This window comes from Parasteatoda tepidariorum, chromosome 7 (assembly GCF_043381705.1).
Source record: "Parasteatoda tepidariorum isolate YZ-2023 chromosome 7, CAS_Ptep_4.0, whole genome shotgun sequence".
Classification (NCBI taxonomy): Eukaryota; Metazoa; Arthropoda; class Arachnida; order Araneae; family Theridiidae; genus Parasteatoda; species Parasteatoda tepidariorum.
Genome location: NC_092210.1, coordinates 74,682,926 through 74,707,546, shown reverse-complemented (window position 1 = coordinate 74,707,546; position 24,621 = coordinate 74,682,926). Strand labels below are relative to the sequence as shown.

The window sequence follows — 24,621 nt, the reverse complement described above, 5'->3', positions numbered from 1 at the left end:
CTAAATAATGACTCCTGTGTTCGAAAAAAAACCCCCACACATTATAATGAAAGGTCTCTTTAGCATGAAAACGTAGAACTTAAGCAAATATATATACATAAATGAAGAGCCTAATGGAAGAACCGGCTTTAGTGAATTTGAGTGAAAGAGCGTTAAAATTTATAAGTTTTTTTATTTGTTTTTCGCTCATTCTTTATTTTTTGTATATTTGTGAAAACAGAACTGAAACAATTTTTGGGGATCTATTTATTTGATTCTAACTGTTTTATAAAGATTTTCATGATTTTTGTGTGTAGCATTTGCTTGTTTTCACGGAGGAGATTTAATATTTTTCTTTGAAAAAATTTTGTTTGAATAGATAAAATAAATAAATATATATTTAGGCTTTTTTTTATCATGCAATATATTCAGACAATTTTTATTTATTAGTCCGAAATCGATCAAAAATTATTCATTGGCAACTTGAGCACAACTTTCATGGAGTAAATGTTTTACCAGTATTTATCTCTTAATTAGGTAATTTTAAAAAAGTATTCTTTTAAATTGAAATGATTGGGGTCAAAATGTTATATTATTTCGTTACAGCTAAAGGTACTTCTGAAATTAAAGTATTTTTATTAGTTTTTATACAAAAAATATTTAGGTATAGTTTTTTAAACACAAATTATTTTCAATTTTGCATTTAAAATTTGCAGTTTTATTCAAAATTATGACACATTTTAATTTATAAAAATGTTTCTAAAACAGTTTTTGTTTAGATGTGTACTATAATATTAATTATGCAATTACATAATTCGATTTCTATTTCACATTTGACTATCATATTAAGTTTTTGAACCACTAAATGAATACCTAGATAGTCTTATTGGACCACTAAATTTTTATTGTTATTTTTATTATTATTTTTAGGGTGTGAACCCTAATACTAGATTTTATATTGCTCTCTTTTTCTTAAGGCTTTTGTTCTTTCATCCATTGAAATCGGCATATTGTTTTTTTTTCAGCAAAGCCAACCAATCACACTTCTTCTTACAATTATTGTATTGATATTAATTTTCTCAATTTCATTTTAACCTTTTATAACATATTTTAATTTTAAAAAAAGGTTCTTTTCAGAACAAATTATATACTAGCATTAAAATTTTCTGTTTTATTGGTAAATATTTGATTTTTGATTCAAAATTTGAATTGAGTAGCATGATTGATTTTTATATTGCCACAGTGAATTCTAGTTGACCTTTTCTGCAAAGGTCATATAGTCTTGAAAAAAATAATTTTAATTCTAAAACCTGTTTTTAGTCTTCAAAAACTGCAGAAATTGAAGCAGCCATTGATTTGCCTAAAGTGAAAGAAAAGAAGTACAAGAAAGAAGTACCAACAAAAGTAAAAGAAGTTCAGGAATATGAAACGATTCTGTTATTTGAAATTTTAGAAGAAAACTCCAAAAAGCTTAAAGAGGAGTTAGTTTTGTACATAAAAAAACAAGTGAATCCTCTTCTTAATGAATTTTACTTAGTAAGATTATTATTTTTTTTAAAAAATTCTATTTATATATTTCTGACAGTATTTAAAAACATTATTTTCAATGTAGAAATTTTGTAGAATATTGATTCTTATAAATTTAAATTGCTTCATTTATTGTTTATTTTAAGATGTTTCACTTTTAATGAACAAAATTTTTAATAAATTTTCTCAGTTCTTTTTTCTGTGCAATTCTTCTACTTTACGGCTTCCCCTATTCTATGAAATGTGTTGAATGTAATTACAACATATTGTGATCTTTGAACTCTACTTGAACTTCAATAATTAATTTTTTAACAGGCCTACAGTCTGGAAAATTGAGTTAAATATTTATAAAACAAATTAAAAATATTTTTAATAAAAGGAATGTATAAAATTTCTTTGAATGCAGATGACCTCTTGAGCGTTTGTCCTGGCTTTTTTAGGCACAGGCTTTCCGGCTTTAAAAACACCATTTCCCCATTCTATTAAATGGAACATAGCGCATAGCGTTTTTAAAAGGTGCTCATTCTTGATTTTCGTAATTTAAACGCCTTTAAAGGTGCTTTTCTTATTGGGTGTTTTCAAAAAATGTTTAATTTTCCCTTTTCAAAAATTAGATTCTTTTCCTTATGTTGATTTTCACCACGTATTATACAAAAGTGTGCTTGTCATATTGTTCTGTTTAGCGTTTTCGCATTTTATTCAACCGCAATCTATTATGGCATATCATCGGTCCATAGTGCACGAAAGCGCTGATATTTTTACATGTTTTATTAAATACTTGCTAGTGCGCTTGTGCTTGCACTGAGGCAGGCTCGGTGAGATTATTGCATTCTTATGTGCGACTCTGCTGCATTTTGCAAGATATTTTCAATTTCAGGCTTTATTTTCCTCTCTGCGATATCGAACGGAAAAATCTCTTGATCATTTTATAATGGCTAATATATTTAAGAAAAGAGTTCTTTGTCAGAAGTTATTTTATCATGATCATGTAAATTCTTTGAAGATTATTTTGCAATTTGTTAATGTATATAGTGCTTAAAAATATTTTTTGAATGCTTATAAAGTACTTAAGAGGTGCTTATTTTTTGTTCTAAGATTTGGCTACGCACCCTGGGGAACCTGTTGCATAGTTAAAATATCAATACAACTTTACTCAGTTGTTTAACATTTACAGGGTTAATTTTCCCTTTTACTAACAAATGTTTTACAAAACTGAGAAAAACTTAGTATATCATATTACAAAAATTTTTAAAGGGCCATTAAATTAAAAATAGCTTTTTTTCGATGCAATTGCATGAAATTTTTTCTTAAACTTATTATCTGTATAGATACATTTCAGAGAAGCGATAGGGAATACAATATGTACACACTTACAAATATGTATATGCATATACAAATACATATTCACACAAAATTGCATATTCTTTGCTCAGAACAGCTGTCTGATCAGAAAGTATGTTACATTCTTTTAAATATTAATCCTAGATATATTTATGATGTTTTATAATAATCGTCTTTAATCTGCATTTATGAAATCCCTGAATGAATGAAAAGTTTGGATTGCAAATAGATGTTTAAGAGAGGAACAAAAATGAAAATGTCATATGAACTGGAGAATCATTAAAAAGGAAAACAATCTTAAAAATATCATAACTTAGAAAAGGTTTTAATTTGACGAATTAAAGCGAAAACTTACTGCTGGAGAATAGTGATCCCTGGAAACACATTCAAATTTTTCTGCTACTTACCCTGTTTTTAATGTTTTCAGTTCTGCCTTCCTCAATTGTGGTTTATTAGATTTTAATCATGCTTTTATTTTTTACACACTTATTTCAGGTCTATATTGTGCGTACTTTTTTTATATGAATTCTAAAAATGTATATTTAGAGCGGTGATTACAAAATTTTTTTGTTTCTTTTTATTACTTTAATTGTGACATTAACTTGTTTGAAATGCTTTTACTTCAGTTTCAACATCTCTACAAATTTTTTTTTTTTGCATCAAAAATTGTTTGTTGGTTGGAAAAATTTGCATACCACAGCATGCATTGATTTACATATATAGGGCTTTTTTTCCAGGTTGAAAGTGAAGTGAAAAGTTTAAAATTAAAAATTGGAAATCTAAAGCTTCAAATTGACGAAATTTCAAGTCAGCTTATAATGAAGGACTCTGATCTTCAAGACAAAAATAAAAAGCTTAATGTGAGTTTTTGACACATATTTATTTTTTGAATATTGAGCTAAAGAAAAAAAAACATTTTTGTTAAAATTTCCTTTGTTTATAATACAGTTGATCTTTTATGGTATGACCATAACTATAGTATTTTCATAACTATAAGTTCATAACTGTAACTTCTTAATTATAGTATTTTTATAATAATGGCTTATTTATAACATAGTCCTATAGATGATTACATTGATGCAAAGTTATATTATTGTTCTAATTGTTTTTTAGGTTCTTGAAAACATTGTTGAAGATCATGATCGTTTCATAAAAGATGCTCTAGAAAAACTAGAGAGGGTAAAAATTAATGAGTATTTTTATTTTATTCTATGTTCAGCCGTAGATGAATAATTTAACAATAACTTGTTGGAAGAAATCTTTTCTTAATTGTTATTTGTTGCTTTGTAACACATGCGCTCTGAAGCTGTTGCTAACGGGAATATTTTGTCTGCTTGTGAGTTGGATGAGCGATTTCGTATAGCGTGTTTACCTTAGAATTCAATCTTTGAATTCTTCAGGGTTTTATTTTATTTTTATGACTTTAGCTTTTATGCAAGCTTTAGGGCGCATAGTTTCTTTTCCCAGCTATTTTGGGAGTTCCAGTATGTGCTAGGTCTGTTTTTATTTTAAAGTTTTTAATAAATAGTTTATTTTGGCAATTTAGTTTTATTTAATTATTCCACGACTCATGTTAGTTTAATTCATGTTAGTTTCCCCCACATACTGTTTTGTAAAATACTATAGGCTATAACATTTTCCTGTTTTGATTTCATAACTTATGGCGAGAATACTGGCTTAAAAGAAAATGGACTTAAACATAATCTTTAAAGATTATTTTAGCTGTTTCTTTATTCAAGTCTGCAGAAATAGATGACTCCTATAAAAAGAAATTTTAGTTTTGAAATATTTTGCTCATTTATTTAAAATAATTGGTATTTTTTGCTGCTTTTAAATCTGTTATAAAGAAAAGAAAGGGAAAAGAAAAAGAAATGCAGAATGAACATTAAATATTATTAGATGTTTAAACCCTTATAATTAAAATTTGATGGGCAACCTAATTTGATTGGTAAATTTATCTGACCATATGCAGGGCTGATTGTGCTCCGGAAAAATCTGGATTTCCGGATTTTTCGCCAACAGTGATCCGGAAGTTCCGGAGATCAAAGATCCAGACGTTTAAAAAAATCATTGATCACAGAAGTTTCCTTTCCGGAAATCAAATTTTCAAAGGTGGAACTTAAAAACACAGTTTATTTTATTTGTTTGTAAGGCAGAGCCAGAGAGATACTTTATAAGCTTATATTCATGATTAATATTCATTTTTTATCAATAAATAGTTGTTATAATCATAAACTCAAGAAAGAAAGACATATTTGTAAATTTTAATTACTTCTCCAGGTCATCATAGGTATGTGTAAAATTTTAAATATATTTTTAGTAAACTAAGAAATATTGAGAAAAAGAAGAAGAAAAAAACATTGTTTAAATTTTTTCTAATTTTTCAATTTAAACTGTTTTTTATTTTTTAACTTAAGAAATTTTCCGGAATTTTGATGGGCTCACAATCACCCCTGCATATATGTTCTTTTCTTTAATATCCCTTCTATCAATTAATACAATTGTTTACTCTGTCTGATTAACATTAACACTTTGGCTGGAATATATCCACAATTAAGAAGGGTTTTTATTTATTTATATTTGGAAAAGAAGTGATCAGGATTTGCCTGAATTTTATTAAAATTACCAACTAAATACATCCTTTGCACCAATACATGCTATAACAGTACCCACTTTAAAATTAGAGTGCAAATTTCAAATAGATTACAGTGAAGTAGCTTTATTAAGTACTCTTATTATATCATAATTAACTTATGCATGTGAAACTCGGACCATGTCTTCTGTGTAGATAAATTTGAAATAAGAGAAGAAAAATTTATGGAAGTAATAAAAAAAAATTTATGGCTTAAATGTTAAAAAAATAATGAAGACCCTGGTGACAAAATTTGCAGAGTCACTCTGAAGCATAATCTTCATCAATTTAAAATTATTTGCATCCATAACTCAGTCAGATAAAGACTATTATTGTTTAAATTGGGTAAGTATTATTCTTACGCGTATATAACGAAATTTGCATGTTAGATTAAATTTATTCAGCAAAAATTATTGTTAAAAATGAAATTATTCAAATTATTTACAAGACTACTTTTAAAAAAGGAGTAAATCCTTATACATACTATAAACCCAGTGAGAGTTTTCGGAAGCTATTAAAAATACTTTTTTTTAATGAAATGAAATATACAGTGTTCACAAAAAAAGAAATGTCGACGAAATTTGCTATTTAAAATAATAAACTACATAACACATTGTACTGAATTGAAGGCTTATAGAAAGTTTTATTTTTATATTCTTGTGCAGCCCATTCCATATTTTTACAATTTCATGGTGTTTGTAATTTTTGTTGCTGATTTTTTAACAGATATAATTGAAATGAAAAAAAAAATTGACGAATATTCTTTTTATTTTTTTCTGTTTTTTGTTTTCTTTTCTTAATTTTATTATTTAAATTCTTTGAGAAAATTTCTGTAATGAAAAAAATTTTTTTATTTATTAAATTTAAACGAAGTTAAAATATTGAAATGGTTTTAAATGTATGCTATCATTCTTTAACCATTTGCTGGTAAATTTTTCTCATACTGCTGTTTGTTTGCTAAAGTTTCATGGTTTATTAGGTAAAACATTGTTCTGAGTATTTTGAAGTTTTCCTTGAGTTTTTAAGTATGAATTGTTTACTTTTTATCCATTTCAAAAATAAAAAAAATTCTTTATAATATAGCTAGTCAATTTTTTTTAGAAAGCTGAATCAGATGATGTGAAAGGAAAAGCTGAGAAGAAGGATGTTGTTGCTGTTGAAAGAACATTGTCAAGTTTATGTGATGTTTCCACTTCAAACATAACAGCTTTGGTAATAATGTTAAAATGATCCATGTTCTGCAGTTGTGAACTATAAAATTAATTAACTTTTATGACACTTTAGAAAATTGTTTACAACTGCCATGACATATTATTAGATGTTATATAAGTGTTCAATTCTCAACCTAACTCAATGAGATTATGCCAATTTTCTCCCTGATGGATTATAATATGACTGACCATTTCTCTATTTAATGTCTCAATTATTTTATCAGATACAATTAAGTTACAAAGAGACCTAAGTGTGTCAACTTTGCGTAATTTACAATAATACTCGAAATGTGAAATTAACCACGTAGCAAATTAAATAGTTGTTTAACATTCTCAGTTGTTTAAACATTCTTGGGGAGTTGGATGGAAATCTCCCAATATTAAAGCTTTTAATTTTGATAGTTATTTAGATCATCTTCTTCAGTATTTAACAAGACACCATTTACTTTTTCACCTAAAATTTCGCCTTTTAGTTCCTCATTTATGTTTTTCATAACAAAGGCTTGCTCAAAAAACCAAAAAAATGAAGAAAAAAAAAAGGGATTGAAAATTTTTGGTTTAGATAGAACTAGAAGTTTCATACTATGTTTTGGAAGGGAAATGGAGGAAGTTTTAATACTATTTTTATATTTTATACTGTTTCATGGAAGATTTAATACCATAGATTACATTTTTGATGTTTGTTTCTAATGCGTCATTTATTTTTTTGGGAGAGATAAGTTCAATCACTTTGTTTTTCTCTTCCAGTAAAAGCTTTTTTAAGTCTTTCTACTTTTAGTTTTTTTACTGGAATAAAATATCGTTTTTTTTTAAAGTAAATATTATAGTTTATCTATTATTAGTTTACTTAGTTTTTGATACACCATTGGTTTAAATATTTCCATATATTATATAATTTTAAAATGCATTTAATTATGTTGCATCAGAAAAAGTAAAAAATTCTTTTTTTTCATAAATATTGAACGTTATGGATTTATAGGAAAACATGATCAAAGAGTGTGTCACCATGCTACGTCGAGAGTTACAGGATAGACTACTAATAGCTGATATTGATGTATATAGTGAACCTCTGGAAAATAAAATTAAGAAATTAGAAAGGAAGTTTCTGGACAAACCTTCCATCCAACATTTCCATAACATCAAGTGAGAAAATTCTTGTAACTAAAAAAATTATATATATTTATTAATATTACTTATGGTTAATTATGTTTAACAATATTTAAAATGTTCTAACTATTGTGCTTGATTTCATAACTAAAAATATCATCTGCACTAATTAATTAGCATATTTGAGGTTACCGCCTGGAACCTTTAAGATTGAGTCCCATAACATGCTGATCCATTCAGTAGATTAAAAGTTATTCAGAGGGTCATCCGTTTTTGTTTTTTTTTTTGAACTGCACACTGTACACCCAATGTCAACAGCATTGCAGGAATGCATCATAACTGCTATGATAATCATTTATAGAAATATGTTATTGAAGAGAAAGGGAAGAATTTTGTGTACCATAGGGATGTTTGTAGTTGACCAAAGGTGCTCAAATGTATCTGACACTTGGTAAAAGTATGTGTCTTTCCATGTATGATCTTTCTTTTTTTCACCCCATATTTGTAAATAAACACCCCTCTGAATCGAGATAAATCATTTTGAGCTTGTATTTTAAAACTTATCACAGTAAATTTTTAAAGTCAAAGATTGTTATAAAAGTTTATATTTTCCAGACCTATTGAAATCAAACAGTATGTGCATAGTGGGGAGCAGAAGAACTTAGCTCAAATAAAGTAAGCTATTTTAATAGTTTTATTATTATTATTCATTTATTATTATTATTTCTTTATTATTATTCATTAAGTTTTTGATATGACATAAAGATTTAGCTCTCATTGTTGTAATTTGTTTAAAGTTCAAATTGCTCACAGATATTAAAATTAGAAATGAATTATTTAAATTATTATTGAAAAAGATTTTAGATTTAATATGTTACTTTTTATTTGTAATATTGCCTACAATCTTTACAAAAAATCACACTTAATATTCACGCAAAAAATTTAAATTTTGAAATCAAAGACTTGTAAAATAATAAAACATAATAGTATTATTGCACATTACTATTGCTTTTCTGATCTTAATCAGATGTGCTTATAAAAAAAATCTAAAGGGACACCTAATTAACTTAATTTTTTTTTCTTCTTTTTTTTCCTGGAAAGACAATTGCATACTTCTTCAGAGGGTTTCAAATCTTTTACATCTGCCTATGATGAAATGAAAGTTCCTATATCTATTCAAACTGGAGTAAAGAAAAAGTAAGATTCAATTTTGTCTTTGATAATAATTTAGAAGTTGTAATTTGAAGTAGTTTGATTAATTTTATAACTGATTTTTTACTTGAGCAAATTAGTACAAAGGATTATTCTTTGTTAAGCTCCATTGAATAAAATATGGGAAATCAAGTTTTTATGCAGAAAGGAAAACAGCAATCTATACCTCAATCTGATAATTAAAGTGTTCAATTAGTTGTTTATTTAGTTATATACTTTTTTTATTTCAACACATTCTAATTTTTATTATAAAATGATGGAAATTTTTTAAAAACTTTTGTCGTATAGAATTCTTTCAACTTCCTTTTAAAGATTCCTGTCTTTTAGTCCATTTTTTTTTTCATTTATAAATAACCTCCAAATTTTTTTTCAACAATTTAAAAACAATGTTCACTTTTTGAAGATGGGCAATATTTCTTTATTTACAACAAGCACAAAAATTGCAATATTTCTCTAAAAATATACAAAATATCTAACTCTTTTCCATCTGAAAGAACCAACTCATTTCTTTTTGAAATATTTTTTTATTTAGTTACAATTTATTTTTGGAGTGTTATTCAGCTCATATTATAAATAGTATTCTTGTATTACATAAATTTTGTTTGAAAATTTCAGTTTGTCACGGACAATACGCAATGATGCTGAATAACAAAAAGTTTTCGGTTAAATTTGGTTCTCAGATCAAAAAGTATACAGAAAGTTTTAGTTTGATTCACTCCTGTTGAGAAAAATTTTACTTACAAAATATTTAAATTTCTCATTTTGCATTCCATTAAGATTCTAGAAAGTTCTTAAGAAAATATATATTTGTTACATGGGAAAAATAGATCCATAAATATGAAAATGCAGCTGCACAGAATTTTTTCATAATTATCATCCTTTATATTTTTAGAATCATTGATATTATTATATACAAAAAAGTATAAAAATTAAGAGTCACAATTTAATAGAGAGATTTCGCAAAGTGTTGCGATTACCTTTATCTCTACTGTTAATACTATTTGTACTGCAAAGCTTATATGCGAATTTTTTTCTACAAATCAAAATATTGCTAAGCCAGTAGAAAATAAATTTAGAGTTGCACTTAACATAACACTCATCATCGTCAAGATTTTTCTTATGCCTGTCTGGCACTTAAGACTTTAAGTCTCGTCCTCTATCGCTTGCGGTCCAAAGCAGCCTCTTAAGCCAAGTTCCAGCTAGACCATCCAAGTGCATCTCTTTCATCCACTATCATTCTTTTGCCTTGTTAGTTTCTGTCAACCTGCTTCCTTCGTAGCTACTGCGTCCAGACTAGGAGGAAATTCAGTGGCAAGCTTTCGAAGAATATGTCCCATCCACGTCCATTTTCAATATGTGATTTCCCCAGTAATAAATCTCGTTTTGACCTCTCGTTATATTTGCTAATTTGATAAGGGCCAAAAAATTTTGTAAATCCTGTGTAGAGCTTTAGTTAGAAAGGAGTTCAAGGAGTTTTCTTGAGATTTTGTAAATTTCCAAGTTTCATGCCCATAAAGTAGGACGACTTTGACTGTTGAATTGAAGATGAGTAGTTTCAATTTGATTGTTGATTCTGAAGTGTCTTTTAGCACACTTTGCAGTTATTCATAAAATTCTTTTAGAGCATTGTCAGCATCATTAGTAGGAGCATACGTCTGGGTGATAGTTATGTGTTGAGAAAAGGAGCTTGCTTTTATGATGAGGGTTGTTGATTGTCTTCCAATTAATGTGACTTTTTCCAGCATTCTCGTTAAAAATGAATGCAGCTCCTTTTTTATGTCTCGCATCATTACCCGAATACAGGATGGAGGTTTCACCGATGTTGTAAAGTGTCTGAACCCGTCCAACGGGCCTCTGTAATGCCGAGTATGTCGATGTTGTAGTTAATAATTTAATTAGCTTTGTTTTTCCTTCTTGATACATCATTTGGACATTCCATGTACCAGTGAGCATAACACTAAATGTATGCTAAATCTCTCTAATATTTAAGCGAGCAATAAAAAAACGTTATCAAAGTATGTTGAATCACTAGTGATGAAGGAAAGGTTAAAAATATCAAAACCAGCTTGATTGTCAAATGAAACTTAGAGGTGTCTCCAACAATCGCTTATCATCTCCTTTCCTTATTCTGGCAATCTGTTTTTTTCTGAATTTTTTCTGTACCATATTTCTTGAAGATGATTCATTTGATAGCGTATTTGCTTACCCCTCGCTTATATCTCAACTTGAACCCACAAGCTGTGTACTTTTTTCTTTCAGTTTTGAAAAATATTTTTAAAATGTGTATTATGAGAAGCCAATACAGATCACCCCGCATGGTATTTGTGAGGAAAATTTGTTGCTTCCTTCAGTAGCCGTCAAGGGTTGTATAGTGGAATATATGAATGTTCATTTGGGCCAATATTGAATGAATAAAACAATTACGTTTCCAGGAAATAATGTACAAATCGTTGAATGTAAATTTAGATTTTATTAAGTATAATTTGATTCAGAAAGTGGCCACATCTTCATCCAAAATAAGAAATCCCTTAAAGGGATGAAATAATAATACTCTCTATTGAGAGATCATAAAGCCAGAACAACATTTCTGACGGTTAGAAAATTGAGACTGGGAGGCCCCCAAAGGGGTCCCAGCCTCACCAATTTAGAAATTAAAAGTGAATATATTTATTCTCAACGGACAGAGAAAGAGTATGGGTAGGAGATCCAAAATTTGGCGATTTATCATAATATATCATAGCCAAAAACAAAGCCAACTAGCATATCCACATGGGTTTAAAAGAACACCTTGGCGATCACGAGTCGCCAACAAATTTATGTGAATTATTATAACCATGCAACCGAAACATTTAGCCGTTGGAAAATTAGAATAAAAAGTTATAAATAGATTTTTGTTTTCGATTAGAGGCGACAGTGAATTTATATGTCTGCATAATAATGAAATAAAAAGAAAGTATCCGTTACATTGATCTGGAAGAGAAGAAATAAATATTTTATGTTCGTTTAAAAAGATTAAGTTTTTGATTTATTTTAAAAGTAATTCTTCCATTAATAAAAATAAGCTTAAGTAATGAAGGATATTTTAAAAAGATAGGAAATAAATATGTAATGCCAAATTATGGCATCACAGTATTAATCTGTTGTTTTACAGAATGGAAAATGCTGAAATACGAGGGTTTCCTCACATAGTCGATGGAAGTTACACCAAAATTGATTTTCGTCAGAGAAAGTTCAAATAATATGCATGCAACTAAAAAAGGTTATTTTTGCGCTTGGAAAAATCTGAAAAATTACGTATTTAAATATTTATTTTATGTCTTATTTGAAAATAAAATATTCATATCTTGGCTTTCGTATCCGTTATTGCAGTGTTTGTAGTTGTCCTTATATTCTTGATTTTTCTGATGAAAAATATCTTGTCCTTATATGTCCTGACTTTTAGCTTTTTGTTCTGATATTTATGAATTTTGTATGTGTTCAGAATATCCCATTTTCGATCAAACTTCTTTTTTGTTTTATTTGTTAGTTCAAAGTTAGGGACCATTCACTAATTTCATCTTACAAGTATAAACGTAATTTAAACATATAGTCTTACTTACAGAATTCATTGTTTCAAATTTATCGGGAGTTTAATTTGAACAGACATTTAATTTTAAAAAAAACTCAGTTAACAAATTTACATTATTAATTTTTGATGTAATTTTTTTAGAGGTTTCTAAATAAATTACATAATTTAGTTAGAATGTTACAACAATTATTCAGTTATTGAACAGAAAATTGAATTGCAGTTATTGAATTACAGTTTTGAATGAATTTTAATATTTAAAAGAATTTAATTTTATACAAATATAATGCTAAATTAGCTATTGAAAAAAAAAGAACTAATGAAGAGAATTATAATTACTTAAAATAATTTAATTTCAGGCAAATATGTTACTAAGTTTACTGATAAAAAGAATTTGTTTGAAACTTTTATGTTTAGATTAAAATTATCATAATTGCCGTCAACATGTGTAAGTACTTGGGCATGCTGCCCTTCATTCAAGAAAGGGTTGTGTACCCCTATATAAATTGTAATGAAAATATTTTTATAATATATTTTTAATTCACTTTACAAATAATAATCTTTCATTAAACGTAGAATATAATTATTATTAAGATGAATTTCATTTCAATATCGTAAGTTGATAAGTGTAGCCAATGTTTCAATTGAATACTTTACTGAATTCCCCCTTTAGCACCACAATTACTAATTCCTTATTAATTAAAATAATTTAAATATATAAATTAATATACATTAAAATAAAATGAATGATTATAAATACCCAAATGTATCTTCATAGAGTTTTTATACCAGATTATAATTTTAAAAAATTTGAATTTTGACTGAGATTCTGACTTTTTCTTGGCAATGTTACACCCAACCGCGATACATAAGAAAATTTTGTTATTTTCCCTTTTTTCAATGACTGTGTGTATAATCTTCAAAGAGTGTCAGAACGTTAAGTATGTAATGTCAACTAGGAAGAAGATACTGACATTTCTTCTTGTGATTTAATCAATTTTGATGGAAAAAAGAAGGGAAGGGAATAAAAATTTATGAAAGTTCCTTCAAGCTGGAGATTTTGGGGTTGAAAAACTTCGGAGCTTGAAAAAAAAACTTTATATTTCGAACCAAAGAAATTATGTTCAGTCTTCCTAAAAAAATGGATTAAACCAGCATTTCTTTAACCGACATTGTTTTTATTTTAATACTCTATTTCCAAAGAAACGGCGCATTCTTTTTTTGAAGCAGATGTATCAAGACCTTTTGTTTTAAAACTGCAGAATCGTGTGTTACCTGCCTTCGAAAAGTTCTCGTTTCATTATTTTTACTAATTGGGTACTTGCAACTCAAGATGTGAAGTGATTATGCCTAAAATGATGTGATTTAAATCAAATTTAATTGGATACTTGTAAGTGACAACAGGCGTGTGCAGAACTGGATTGGCTTCTAAATCGACAAATACCAGGATTTACCCAAAATTACGTTACTTGAAATTATCCAATGGGATACCTGCAATTTACGCAGTGTGGCTACTGATTGCTTTTGTTTATGTTAGCAACTGTTCTTTTAATTATATTCAATGCATTCTATATTCTTTCACAAATATTTCAATTCTCTCTATGTATATTTCTTACTTTATATGCAGACAGGCGCGAAGTCTTGTGGAACTAAACATGCATCGAAGTTGCCAGGTACACAAATCAAATATATATCACAATTACACTAAAATACATAAACAAATTGTAAATGTACATTAAGTGAAAGACGTAGATACAAAAGTATATTTCAACAAACTCGGTGTATGAAACTGCGTTGTATTTAATTAATTTCACGTTAATTAGCATTCTAATGTGGAAAAACTTAGTTGTTGTTAATTTACGTCGCACTAGAGCTGCACAATGGGCTATTGGCGACGGTCTGGGAAACATGCCGGAGGATGATTCGTCCGAAGACATGCCATCACAATTTTGATCCTCTGTGGAGGGGATGGCACCCCCGCTTCGGTAGCCCGACGACCTGCGCGCGAAGTCGAGCACTTTACGGTAGCTCAGTTTAACGACGACCAATACCGCACACCCTCGGTCCCTACGCAGACTGATCCAAGTGGTCACCCACCCGCACACTGACCGCAGNTCATCATTACTTTCATAAAAGTTTGGTGAATTCCAATTTCTTCTTTCTTTTAAAGCAAAAAATCAACTTAAAATTACATTAAATAATTGTGGACATAGATGTTATACTCAAAACTCAGCTTTATAAGTGGATCTTGTTTTACTTGATAAATCATTTTAGCAAAAACGGTTGTATAAGTAAATAAACACATTTCTATAATTTATAGAGCCGTTATAATTATTTGAAAGGCCAAATGGCATCTTTCTGCATTAGATAATTCCTTTTAAACAGATGAGTACTAACGTGCCAGATCGCAAATTTTTGTCAAATAATGTAGTTGGCGAAGGCAAACGATCGTTTCTGTAATATCAGTGCTAATCATCTTCGATAATATCATTAGTGGTAGTAGTCGTAGAATCGTGTAATTTTTGTTAATCTGTTTCTTTTAACTACATTATTTGTGAACTTGCGCGATGTTCTACTAATGATTTAGTAGAATGTCCGTTGAATTCACCAAACGAAAAGGGTTAAAAAAGTAGTGCTAATATTTCGCACATACGCGTTGTACTAAAAATTAAATATATAAAAAGCCTTATGTATTCCAATAGCAATGCATAAAATTTTACTAGCTAGTATCAAAATCTGACAATCATGTTGATGTCATTCAGTTATATTAAACTGTTTTTAATAGTTTTTATTTTAGCTTATTTTGATAAATATTTACTTTTTCATTTAAAAGAAATATTAATTTGTTCAGTATCATGTTCTCCTATTTAGTACGAAGTTTTTTTTTATTATTTATTTTTAAATTTAAGCCTTAAGTTAAAACAAATTATTATTAAAAGAAATATTAATTTGTTCAACATCATGTTCTCCTATTTATTTTTAAATTGAAGTCTTAAGTTAATATTTCTTTTAAATAAAAAAGTAAATATTTATCAAAATAAGCTAAAATAAAAACTCTTACAAACAGTTTAGTATAACTGAATAGCATCAAAAAAGAAACATGATTGTAAGATTTTTGATACAGGATAGTAAAATTTTGTATAAATGTAAAACTATTAAAAAAAAAGTTAGGGATTTCTTTCAAATATGCTTTAAATGTGTATATAAGCGTTTTTAATTTAACTCTTTTTTTTCTCATGTTCTTGCGTAATAGATATGCGTAATAAGTAGACATAATGTTAATTAGCTTCTCAAGTTGAAATATTCTAAATTATAATGGTGTTGCAATGGAATAATTAATATAGCATCGATGAGGATAGTATCGGTAGTTGTTCGACATTTAAACAGAAGAACTCCAAGGCTTTTTCCAGAATTTAGGTACTTAACTCCACTCTCCTGTGTAAGTGTGAAGTATATAACAAGGGTTTAATGTAAGAACGATCAATCTATTTTGCTAATAAAGGTTGCAAAATTACTTTTATGTTTATGAAGTGGTATTAGCTATAGGTAAACTACCCTTTGTTTAATTATTTAAAGTTAAACTTTTCTTAGCCGATTCACAACTTTTTTCTACATGTGAACACAGGCTGTTTTTGCATTAACAATTCATGTATAAAATATATTTGCTTTCCTCGAAATTGCTTTCGTTAAAAATGGTTTATACGAACATTACAAACAATTCAAGATCAAATAATTTTGCTTAAATTTTAGTCTATATAAAATATTCTGTATCATATATTTCAATTGTTAAATTAGAACGTTTTTATTTAAAGGTTTTAATTATCAAACTATGGAAGAACGCAGCTCTAGATTTCGCTTTGATTACATTCCTAATTTGTATCAAGAAGGGTAAGAAAACTAAGAGTTACAATTGGGTATACTATAGCCTACGTCACAGGTTGTGTTATTCCTACTAAATTTAACCCATGAACGGCATTTTCTGCGAGCCTAACTTCAAGCCACAAATAAACAAACGAAGTGTTTGATCGTTTAAATAGCTGCTCGCCAGATTTTATTGCATTATAAAGAAAAGTAATTGATATTCGATTTTTGATTAATAATTGATTTATTTGGATAGTGGCATTTATGTGGATAGTGGCATAGAATTTAGCATTGCGTCATGGTAAATGTTATTCCTACTAAGTGGAAGTAGTTGTGTTTTTTTGATATTATACCCAATTGCAGCTCATTTAATTTGAAATAATATTGGAACGCTATATGTCTTTTTGTGCTAAGCAGCACTATCAAGATCATTTTCTGAAAATCTCTAAAAATATATTTTATTTCTAGAGGTTTGAGGAACCGGCTTTAATTTTCAAACGGAAAAGAGTGCACGATCATACCAAAAAAATATAGCGACAAGCTTGTATGAATAACTTTGGTTATCATAAGCAATAACTGCGCAACATTTATTAAACCTAGCTTAAATATTAATAGATTACATACATATAGTACATTTTAATGAAAAGTTAATTTTTTTCCTTTAAGTTTTCTTACTGTAACTGCAAAAAATATTCTATGAAATTAAACGAAATTTTTAGAGCTATTTTAAATTAATAGAAATATTTTAAAATTTGAAGAAAAAATAATTATTAGAAATCGCGCAAGATATTTGGTATCTTAAAAAAAATCTGATTTGAATATTGTGAAAACTTAAAAAGCTTCTAGCAATTTTCTAAGTGATTTTTGTAAATTTCGAAGGAAAACTATGAATGGTAGCGGATTTTTCGCGAGAAGCAGTGAGAGCTGTATTAAGATCACCGGAATTTGAATGCTGATCGTGAGAGCTGTATGAAGATCACGGTTGTGTGCGTGGTCGCTCCTGTGTTACTATTTGTAGCCGAGTGTGGACTGGCTTCGTTGTGTGTGATCGAGACTGTGAAGCAACAGTACGAGGAGGACTGTGTCTTAGTCGCAAATAGCAAATCAACTTTTCAATGTGGAACATTCATTGAGGTAGGCGTGTTCTAGTCGAAAGTGAGCGTTACTGTTGAGGTCATATCACATTCGAAGGTCATCAATGTGGGGAAAGTGATATCGATTATGTCAACCTCCATTTATCGAAGGGTACCACAAGGATTCGAGTTTACATGTCATATATGCTAGTGAATTTGAATTTAATAATTATAATTAATCGCTACTTTTCTAAACGAAAAATATAAAGTTTTTTTTTCATTATAAACTAATTTGTAGAATTTTTAATTGCAGGTTATGTTCTTATTTTGTTTTTAAAAGTTAGCAATTTTTGCGCGCCATATAAATAAAGTAAGATGTTAACAAAATCAAACTGGGTGTATGAAATACAGGGTTATTCATAATTCCCTCCGGGGTTTCGAAGCGTTATAGTAAAAAAACGAAGACGAATATGGCAAAAAAGAACAAATGAAATTATTCCGAAAATATTCTAGTTTTAATTTAAGCAGTTGCCGGTAGATGGCAGTAACAAGTACCACTGAAGCCAGTTGTAGTAAAGAAAAATGGCGTTTACATGCCGAGGGAATTATGAATAACCCTGTACATACTTAAAAGCAAACAAATATGGAAAGCCTACGTATGATCAGAGCTATTTCATTCTATTGCTACTGCAACTAAACCACATTGAACGGGTTTGTACTATATTTATGGACTAAGTAAAAATATTAGAGGATGCGATCTATTTCGTAGAGTTTAATCTTGCATTTCATTATTATATATTAAAGTAAAACTATAATTTGATTTACAGTTCCTTTTCAGTTTTTGTATAGCAATTAGAGTTAAGTGATATGCCGTCCTTTTCTGTTTTTGCATATTGATATTTATCTTTATTGCCAATAGTCCCCTGAAGATGTCCACAAGCAATGATTATAATTCTGGAAACTTGTATGGTCCTTTGACTACGCACAATCTGATATTGCCCAGACCCAATGAAATCCGAACTGTTGGAATGAAAGCAGACAAAGAGATGGGAGAACATATGCCATGGATGGCTCGACAGTGCCACTTGCAGGGAAGGGTGGACCATATTTTATGGCAGACATTGAAAGACAGAGGATCATCCTGTAATCACGGACATTTAGTTATACCGGATTACATCGTTCCCGGATACACAGGTAGATACATTGCTTGAATTGAAAGAGGAAAAAAGAAATAATTTCAGAGGATTTTCTAAACCTTCAACTGGAGTAATCTCTCTAAAAGATTTCCTATTTTGATTTAGAAATACAAACGAAGGGGAAAGAAACGTTTATTTTCTGTAATATTCTATCATTTTAAGAATTGCACATTAATTTATTTTTTGCCACTTCTATAGATACATTTTCATCACCATGTAATAGTTTTTATGTGCCCATATTATTCTAGCCTCTACCTTGTTCTTGCATTGTACCTCATCTTTAACCTACTCGACATAGGATCGATTGATCTCCACTCGAATATTCAATTTAGAATGGTAGACATTGTGTGTCACTTTTGAAGTGGGAGTGTGCTGATGTTTCTTTGAAACTAGTACAAGAGGGCGACGTTTTAACGGATTTCTCGAGGACATACAAGAGAGCTGGTATGATATTGGATTGGCATACAAAACCTGACATAGTGTTAATGGATAGACTAAAGTAGTGACAATGTAATAAAAAGTGTTCAATCTTAAATGAATATAATACCATAGAAAATAAACTAATGTTTATTAAAATAAATTAGGGTAAACTTTTTTAGTTTGCCTTCAGGTTAATCATTGTCGAAATTAGTTGAATTGTACTGTACTGTACTTTTTATTTACGTCACACTAGAGCTGCATAATGGGCTATTGGCGACGGTCCGAGAAACATCCCTGAGGATGATCCGGAGACAACATACATACGTTACATTCCGTTTTGCAAGGAGGACACACCCACACACGTTCCATCCATCCTCAGATCGTAATTTTGACCTGAACCAGAGCACGATCATTTTCCGTTCCAGTACCCCTTGAGGCATTGATGTGTCATGGGAACTTGGAGGGCATTGTGACCCCAACAGATATAGAATGCACTAGTACCATTTTGTACATGGGAAGTGTTCGTTCGTCGGGGATGGAACTCACGACCTCTTGCACTTAGCCTAATGCCCAACCAACCAGGCTACCCGGCCTCAAGATTAGTTGAACTACTACAATGGCTACATATTTTCTAGGGGACTCCACCCCTGCCTGTTGTGCTCACCAACCCGCAACCATGCAACTGTTTACAAGTTTTATGCAAATGTATTTGGTAGAAGTTGAGGAAATCTCTAAAAATAGATTGATTTCTTCTACCATGTCGGGGCTGTTGAATAGAAAGAAATTAATGATATTTGTTTATTGAGAAAAGGATCAAATAAAATAATAACTTCGTTTTTAAATTAAAAGAGATATGGTAGATAATTTTTGCATGGCAGCATCGTATATGCGGTCATATCGATGTTCAATTTCGTATTCTTGTAATTTTAAATCCGATCCTTAAGACAAAAACTGCTGGATAATATTGAGAGAAACTTTACTAAAAAACTCGATTTCGTAGAGGGTTTTGTAAAAAAATTTTTCGGTGAATTTAATTTACAGGGAGATTGAAATCGTGTAAATTTTCAACGGTTAGCACGATGGTAAAAAAAACTCTAACCCTTGGTCTGCCTACAACAGGGTATTGAATTTGAACCAGATTTGAAGGGTACGAGATTTGAACGTGGGGCACCTTATTGGTTGGTGAGCGCTATATTCCCATAGCTCTCCTAGGATTTGTTTCACAGTGCGATACTAGTCCTGAACTTTATCATTTTAGTAGAAACTATAAGTTGATGGTGAACTTATCCCCCTTTGTAACTAACCCGCTGTCCCATAAATATTTATTTAGAAATAATAATTTTTCGCTGCATTGTTATCTCTCTCATTGAAATTTACAGCTATCATAAACATTTTAATGATCTATGAATGCTTTTTGCACTCAACACGATTGCTGTTCACAAAAAAACCACTTAACTTTTTTTGTTTTAGGATGCTTGCATCGAAATCCCATGTATACCGGCTCAATTTTCAAGCGTTGTTGTCCCAATGCCAGTTATGATTACGATATTATCCAGAACACAAAGCCATATGAATCTCAGAACGTTTCCTGCAAACAAATTACACCTATCGTGCCTAGCCTTCGTTTGTGCATGGGACGGAAGGAATGGACCTGATGTAGTGACAAAAAATGGAAGAGAGATGATAATTTGCTTCAATGAACACTTCTTTGAACTATTTGTTTTGCTTAATCGATTTCACTTTTTTTTCTTTTTTGAATTAAAAATTAAAAAAAAGGGTTTGGTTATTCGTTGTTGTTGTTGACGTATGCCTGTTTAGGCAGAGAGGGTGCGATTGTTCTTGTTTTCCAGTGGCGCCATCTATGGCCAAGAATTCGACTTCTACCACACCATACGTCACACCCATTTATAGGGCGGACCCATTCATACATCCATTCATTCATCCACAGATCGTAATTTTGACCTGAATCAGAGAACGATCGATCTCCAATCCAGTAACCCCCGAGGTATTGATTTGTTATGGGAAAATGGAGGACTTTTGCGACTCGACAGATTATAACGTGCATCAGTCACTTTACTACACGGGGAGTCTTCGGCATGCGGGATTCGAACCCACGAACTCTCTGACATCGACCAAGCGCCCTACCGACCAGGCTATCCAGGCCCTTGGTTATTGGTTCTTACCCAATATAAACAGTTTAAAATTCAAATTATTTATATCATTGTTTCTCCGGTCCAGGGATGAATATTATGGAAAGTAATAAAAGTTTTATTTATGTAGAATTAAGCTTAGGATCAAAATATTTTTCACTGTAGATGCGAATAATCAGAAACAAACTGATCAAAAAATTATTTAAGTGTCGCAATTTTGCAATTGTTAAAATTATCCTTGAATCCAAATCCCTAACCTTACCAGTCCGTTATAAAATATTGAAGGTCATTCGAGTAAATAGGATTGAGAAGCACTGGTTTATATCACAGCATATCTTCAGAAGGGAATGTTTTATTCTAGCCGGAATAAAGCAACTTAAAAAAAGGAAAAAAATTCATGTAAAAAAGTTGAATGACGAACTGCTGTTTCAGTGCTATTAACTAGAAACATCAGTGCGGATAATGAAGAACTGTACCTCTTCGTATACTTCGTCACTTTTTATCATACAGAATTAATAGTGTTATATCCTCTTCATTGTGTCTTGACTTTGATCAATCGATGTGACTTTAGGCCGAACGCTACCAGCGACTCCAAGCTTGCAGTTACACCCGGCTTCTGACCAAGCATTTTTGATATAATAACATAACAAATATTTTATCAAAGTATAACAAATATCATTTACGTCGCACTAGAGCTGTACAATGGGCTATTCGTGACGGTCTGGGAAACATCCCTAAGGATGATCCAAAGACATGCCATCACAATTTTGATCCTTTGCAGAGGGGATGGCACCTTCGCTTCGGTAGCCCGACGACCTGCGCGCGAAGTCTGGCCTTTTGCGGTAGAACAGTTTAACGAGGACCAACATTGCATGGTTCCTACGCAGACTAATCTGAGTGGTCACCCACCCGCACACTGACAGCAGCCAGTGATACTTGACTTCGGTGATCTGCTGGGAACCGTGTCTTAGCGATCAGTCCACGGCGGCGGACAATTGTGAAGCAACAGTTTATTGGTAATATTTATTTATTCTGTATAATTAATATCTGATATATCTTTTGCCGATTTCAATACCAGTTACACTCGTTTTAGTAGAGGGTTTACCAGACATTTACGGTTTTCAGTAAGATTTTCTTCCAGCCTATAACATACTTGAACCTACAAATCTTTTTTTTCGTTCTGCAATCTATTTCTATGAATCTTTGGTAGCAGATAGTTCAGGCTGTCTATGGGGTTTTATTCGTTGTAGTAACCAAAAAGTTTAAAGCGCCTTTGTTTTCAGAGTTCATAGATTCGGCCTGGTTAAATTCGAAATAGCACACTTAACTCTTATTCTTATTCTTATTAAAACTTAAAAAAAAAAAAAATGCCACACGTAAAGGGCAAGTAAAAACTATATGGACCAAATTGCATTTGATTTTATAATTTAGACTTCTAGTGTGTGTAGGATTACTAGTTGTATGTATATTTAACTATTACATTATTTAATATATTATTATAATTTATCAAAAACTTATGATATCCATCAAAAAACTTTTGAAAAGTAGAAAAAACGCCAACTTCTAAGACTATTGTACAAAAAAGAAATACAAGTTGCTCAGCAATAAAGAAAAATCAGGTAAATTTCTTTCATAATAATAAACAAAAATCAAGACGAAGGACTAAAAAAGAAAGGATATTTAGGAATGCCGATTTCGGATATGAATTTTAGGTCATCATATCCCTCAAATAATTAATTTTTCGTATCAGTTGCTTAATATATTCTACCTTCATTTTATTTTTAAATTGAAGTTCTACTTCTATAATGATTCCGCATTTTGAGGTTACTAGTCTCAATTCCTCATAACAAAGCTTTCAAATCTCTCACAAAAGAAATCTTAAATAAATATTATCCAAATAAAAACCTTGCCAATAAAAACAAACCTGAAAATTGAAAGAACTTTAACAAAGATGGAATAACAAACATCCAAGTGTTGGCGGTGCTAATAATGTTTGAGGTCTTTCATTAATCTGAATTTACAACTTAATTAAAACGTTAAAAATTCTATTTGAAAGTGCTTTTATGCTGGTTAAAGCAAAAAGCAGCAGATAGTTAATTTTTATGAAGAAAGCATGTACTACTAAAGGACTTTAAATTGAATAAACTTCTTGACTAAACTCTAATCAAGCAAATTTAAGCTCAATTATAAATCGTAAAAACAGAAATAAATTAATTTAAACTACTATCACCAAACACTAACGCCCATTTATAAGAGTTGAACTTAAATTTAAAACAAAAATCAAGGTAGCACATATTTTTAAGCAGCTGATCGCAAAATTAATTATTTGAAGGATTTGTTGGCCTGAAATTTAATTGCGAGGTTCACATTTCTAGTTATCATTGCCTTTTTAGTCTTTCATCTTGACTTATGTTAAATAGAAATTCTCCCGAATTCTTTTTCATTACAAAGCAACTTGTATTTCTTTTTTTACGTAATAGCCTTAGAGGTTAGGTGCTTTTACTATTTACTTTTCAAAAGTTTTATGAGAGATTTATTATTCCTTGATATCATTTTTTATCTCAGTTCATGATACAAATATATGTATATATTTTAATGGCGGGCACTTGGAACTTTTGTCCATTGGCCTCAGAAAGTGCCAGAACTGCTTACTCTCTTCTCGTTACCCAGTGGGCACCTGTGGCGAAGCACGGCGGTGGAGCAGCGACGCCCACCTCACACAACCACAAACCCGTTTATAGGGCGGTTCACATTCACACACAAAGGAGAAAGGACATCTATGCTCTGAGCGGGATTCGAACCCGCAACCAACGGCTCCGCAGTCAGACGCGCTAACCACTAAGCACTCGGTCTTAAACGTTTTAGTCGAAACTCATGTGAAAATTAAAAAGTTGAATTGCTTTTGGTATCAATGCGCAAATGGATGACATCAGCTTTCAGAAATTCTACAAACATTACAGTGTTTAATCGTGACCTACGGTTTAATACACTCACTAACACGATAACTTCTTCAATTTCTCATCCGATGCACTTCAAAATTTCACTACATGAATACAGCTATTATGTAGTTTCCATTGATTGTTGTTAAATGCTTTTAATAAATTAACTGAGAAAAATACTAATTTTTTTAAGCACCGTTTATGAGTGTTTTTTTCTTAAATTATTATGGGGGTGTTCTAAAAAGTGAAATAAAAAAGAAGAATTGCAAGAAGAATTGTTATGAAAACATTGGATTTACTTTCATAATTTTTTTAAATAAAAAAAAAAGCAAAAAGATTTCAAACCTAAAATTTAAACAAAACGCAGAAATATGTGTCGATTATTCCCCCCCCTCTATGCCTAATTCC

General features: G+C 30.1%; 2 protein-coding genes across 3 annotated transcripts in view; both read left to right on the top strand.

Annotated features, from left to right (window-relative positions):
• LOC107448472 (myosin heavy chain, clone 203) overlaps positions 1 to 20,835 on the top strand; it is a gene marked incomplete at its 5' end in the record, with an annotated part of 32,877 nt that extends 12,042 nt beyond the window's left edge. Inside the window, 9 exon segments of one of the 2 annotated variants that reach the window (XM_071183644.1) lie at positions 1,300 to 1,515; positions 3,585 to 3,707; positions 3,961 to 4,026; positions 6,581 to 6,691; positions 7,670 to 7,833; positions 8,413 to 8,472; positions 8,899 to 8,994; positions 18,428 to 18,702; positions 20,595 to 20,835. In XM_071183644.1, the coding sequence (XP_071039745.1) occupies positions 1,300 to 1,515; positions 3,585 to 3,707; positions 3,961 to 4,026; positions 6,581 to 6,691; positions 7,670 to 7,833; positions 8,413 to 8,472; positions 8,899 to 8,994; positions 18,428 to 18,702; positions 20,595 to 20,779 (1,296 nt within the window). 2 annotated transcript variants of the gene reach the window in all.
• A 1,431-nt stretch (positions 20,836 to 22,266) lies between these two features.
• Positions 22,267 to 24,621, top strand: part of LOC107448476 (uncharacterized) — a 45,586-nt gene continuing 43,231 nt past the window's right edge. Inside the window, exon 1 of the mRNA XM_071183643.1 lies at positions 22,267 to 22,290. The gene's annotated coding sequence lies outside the window, so the exon portion shown is untranslated. The remainder of the gene's footprint in view (positions 22,291 to 24,621) is intronic.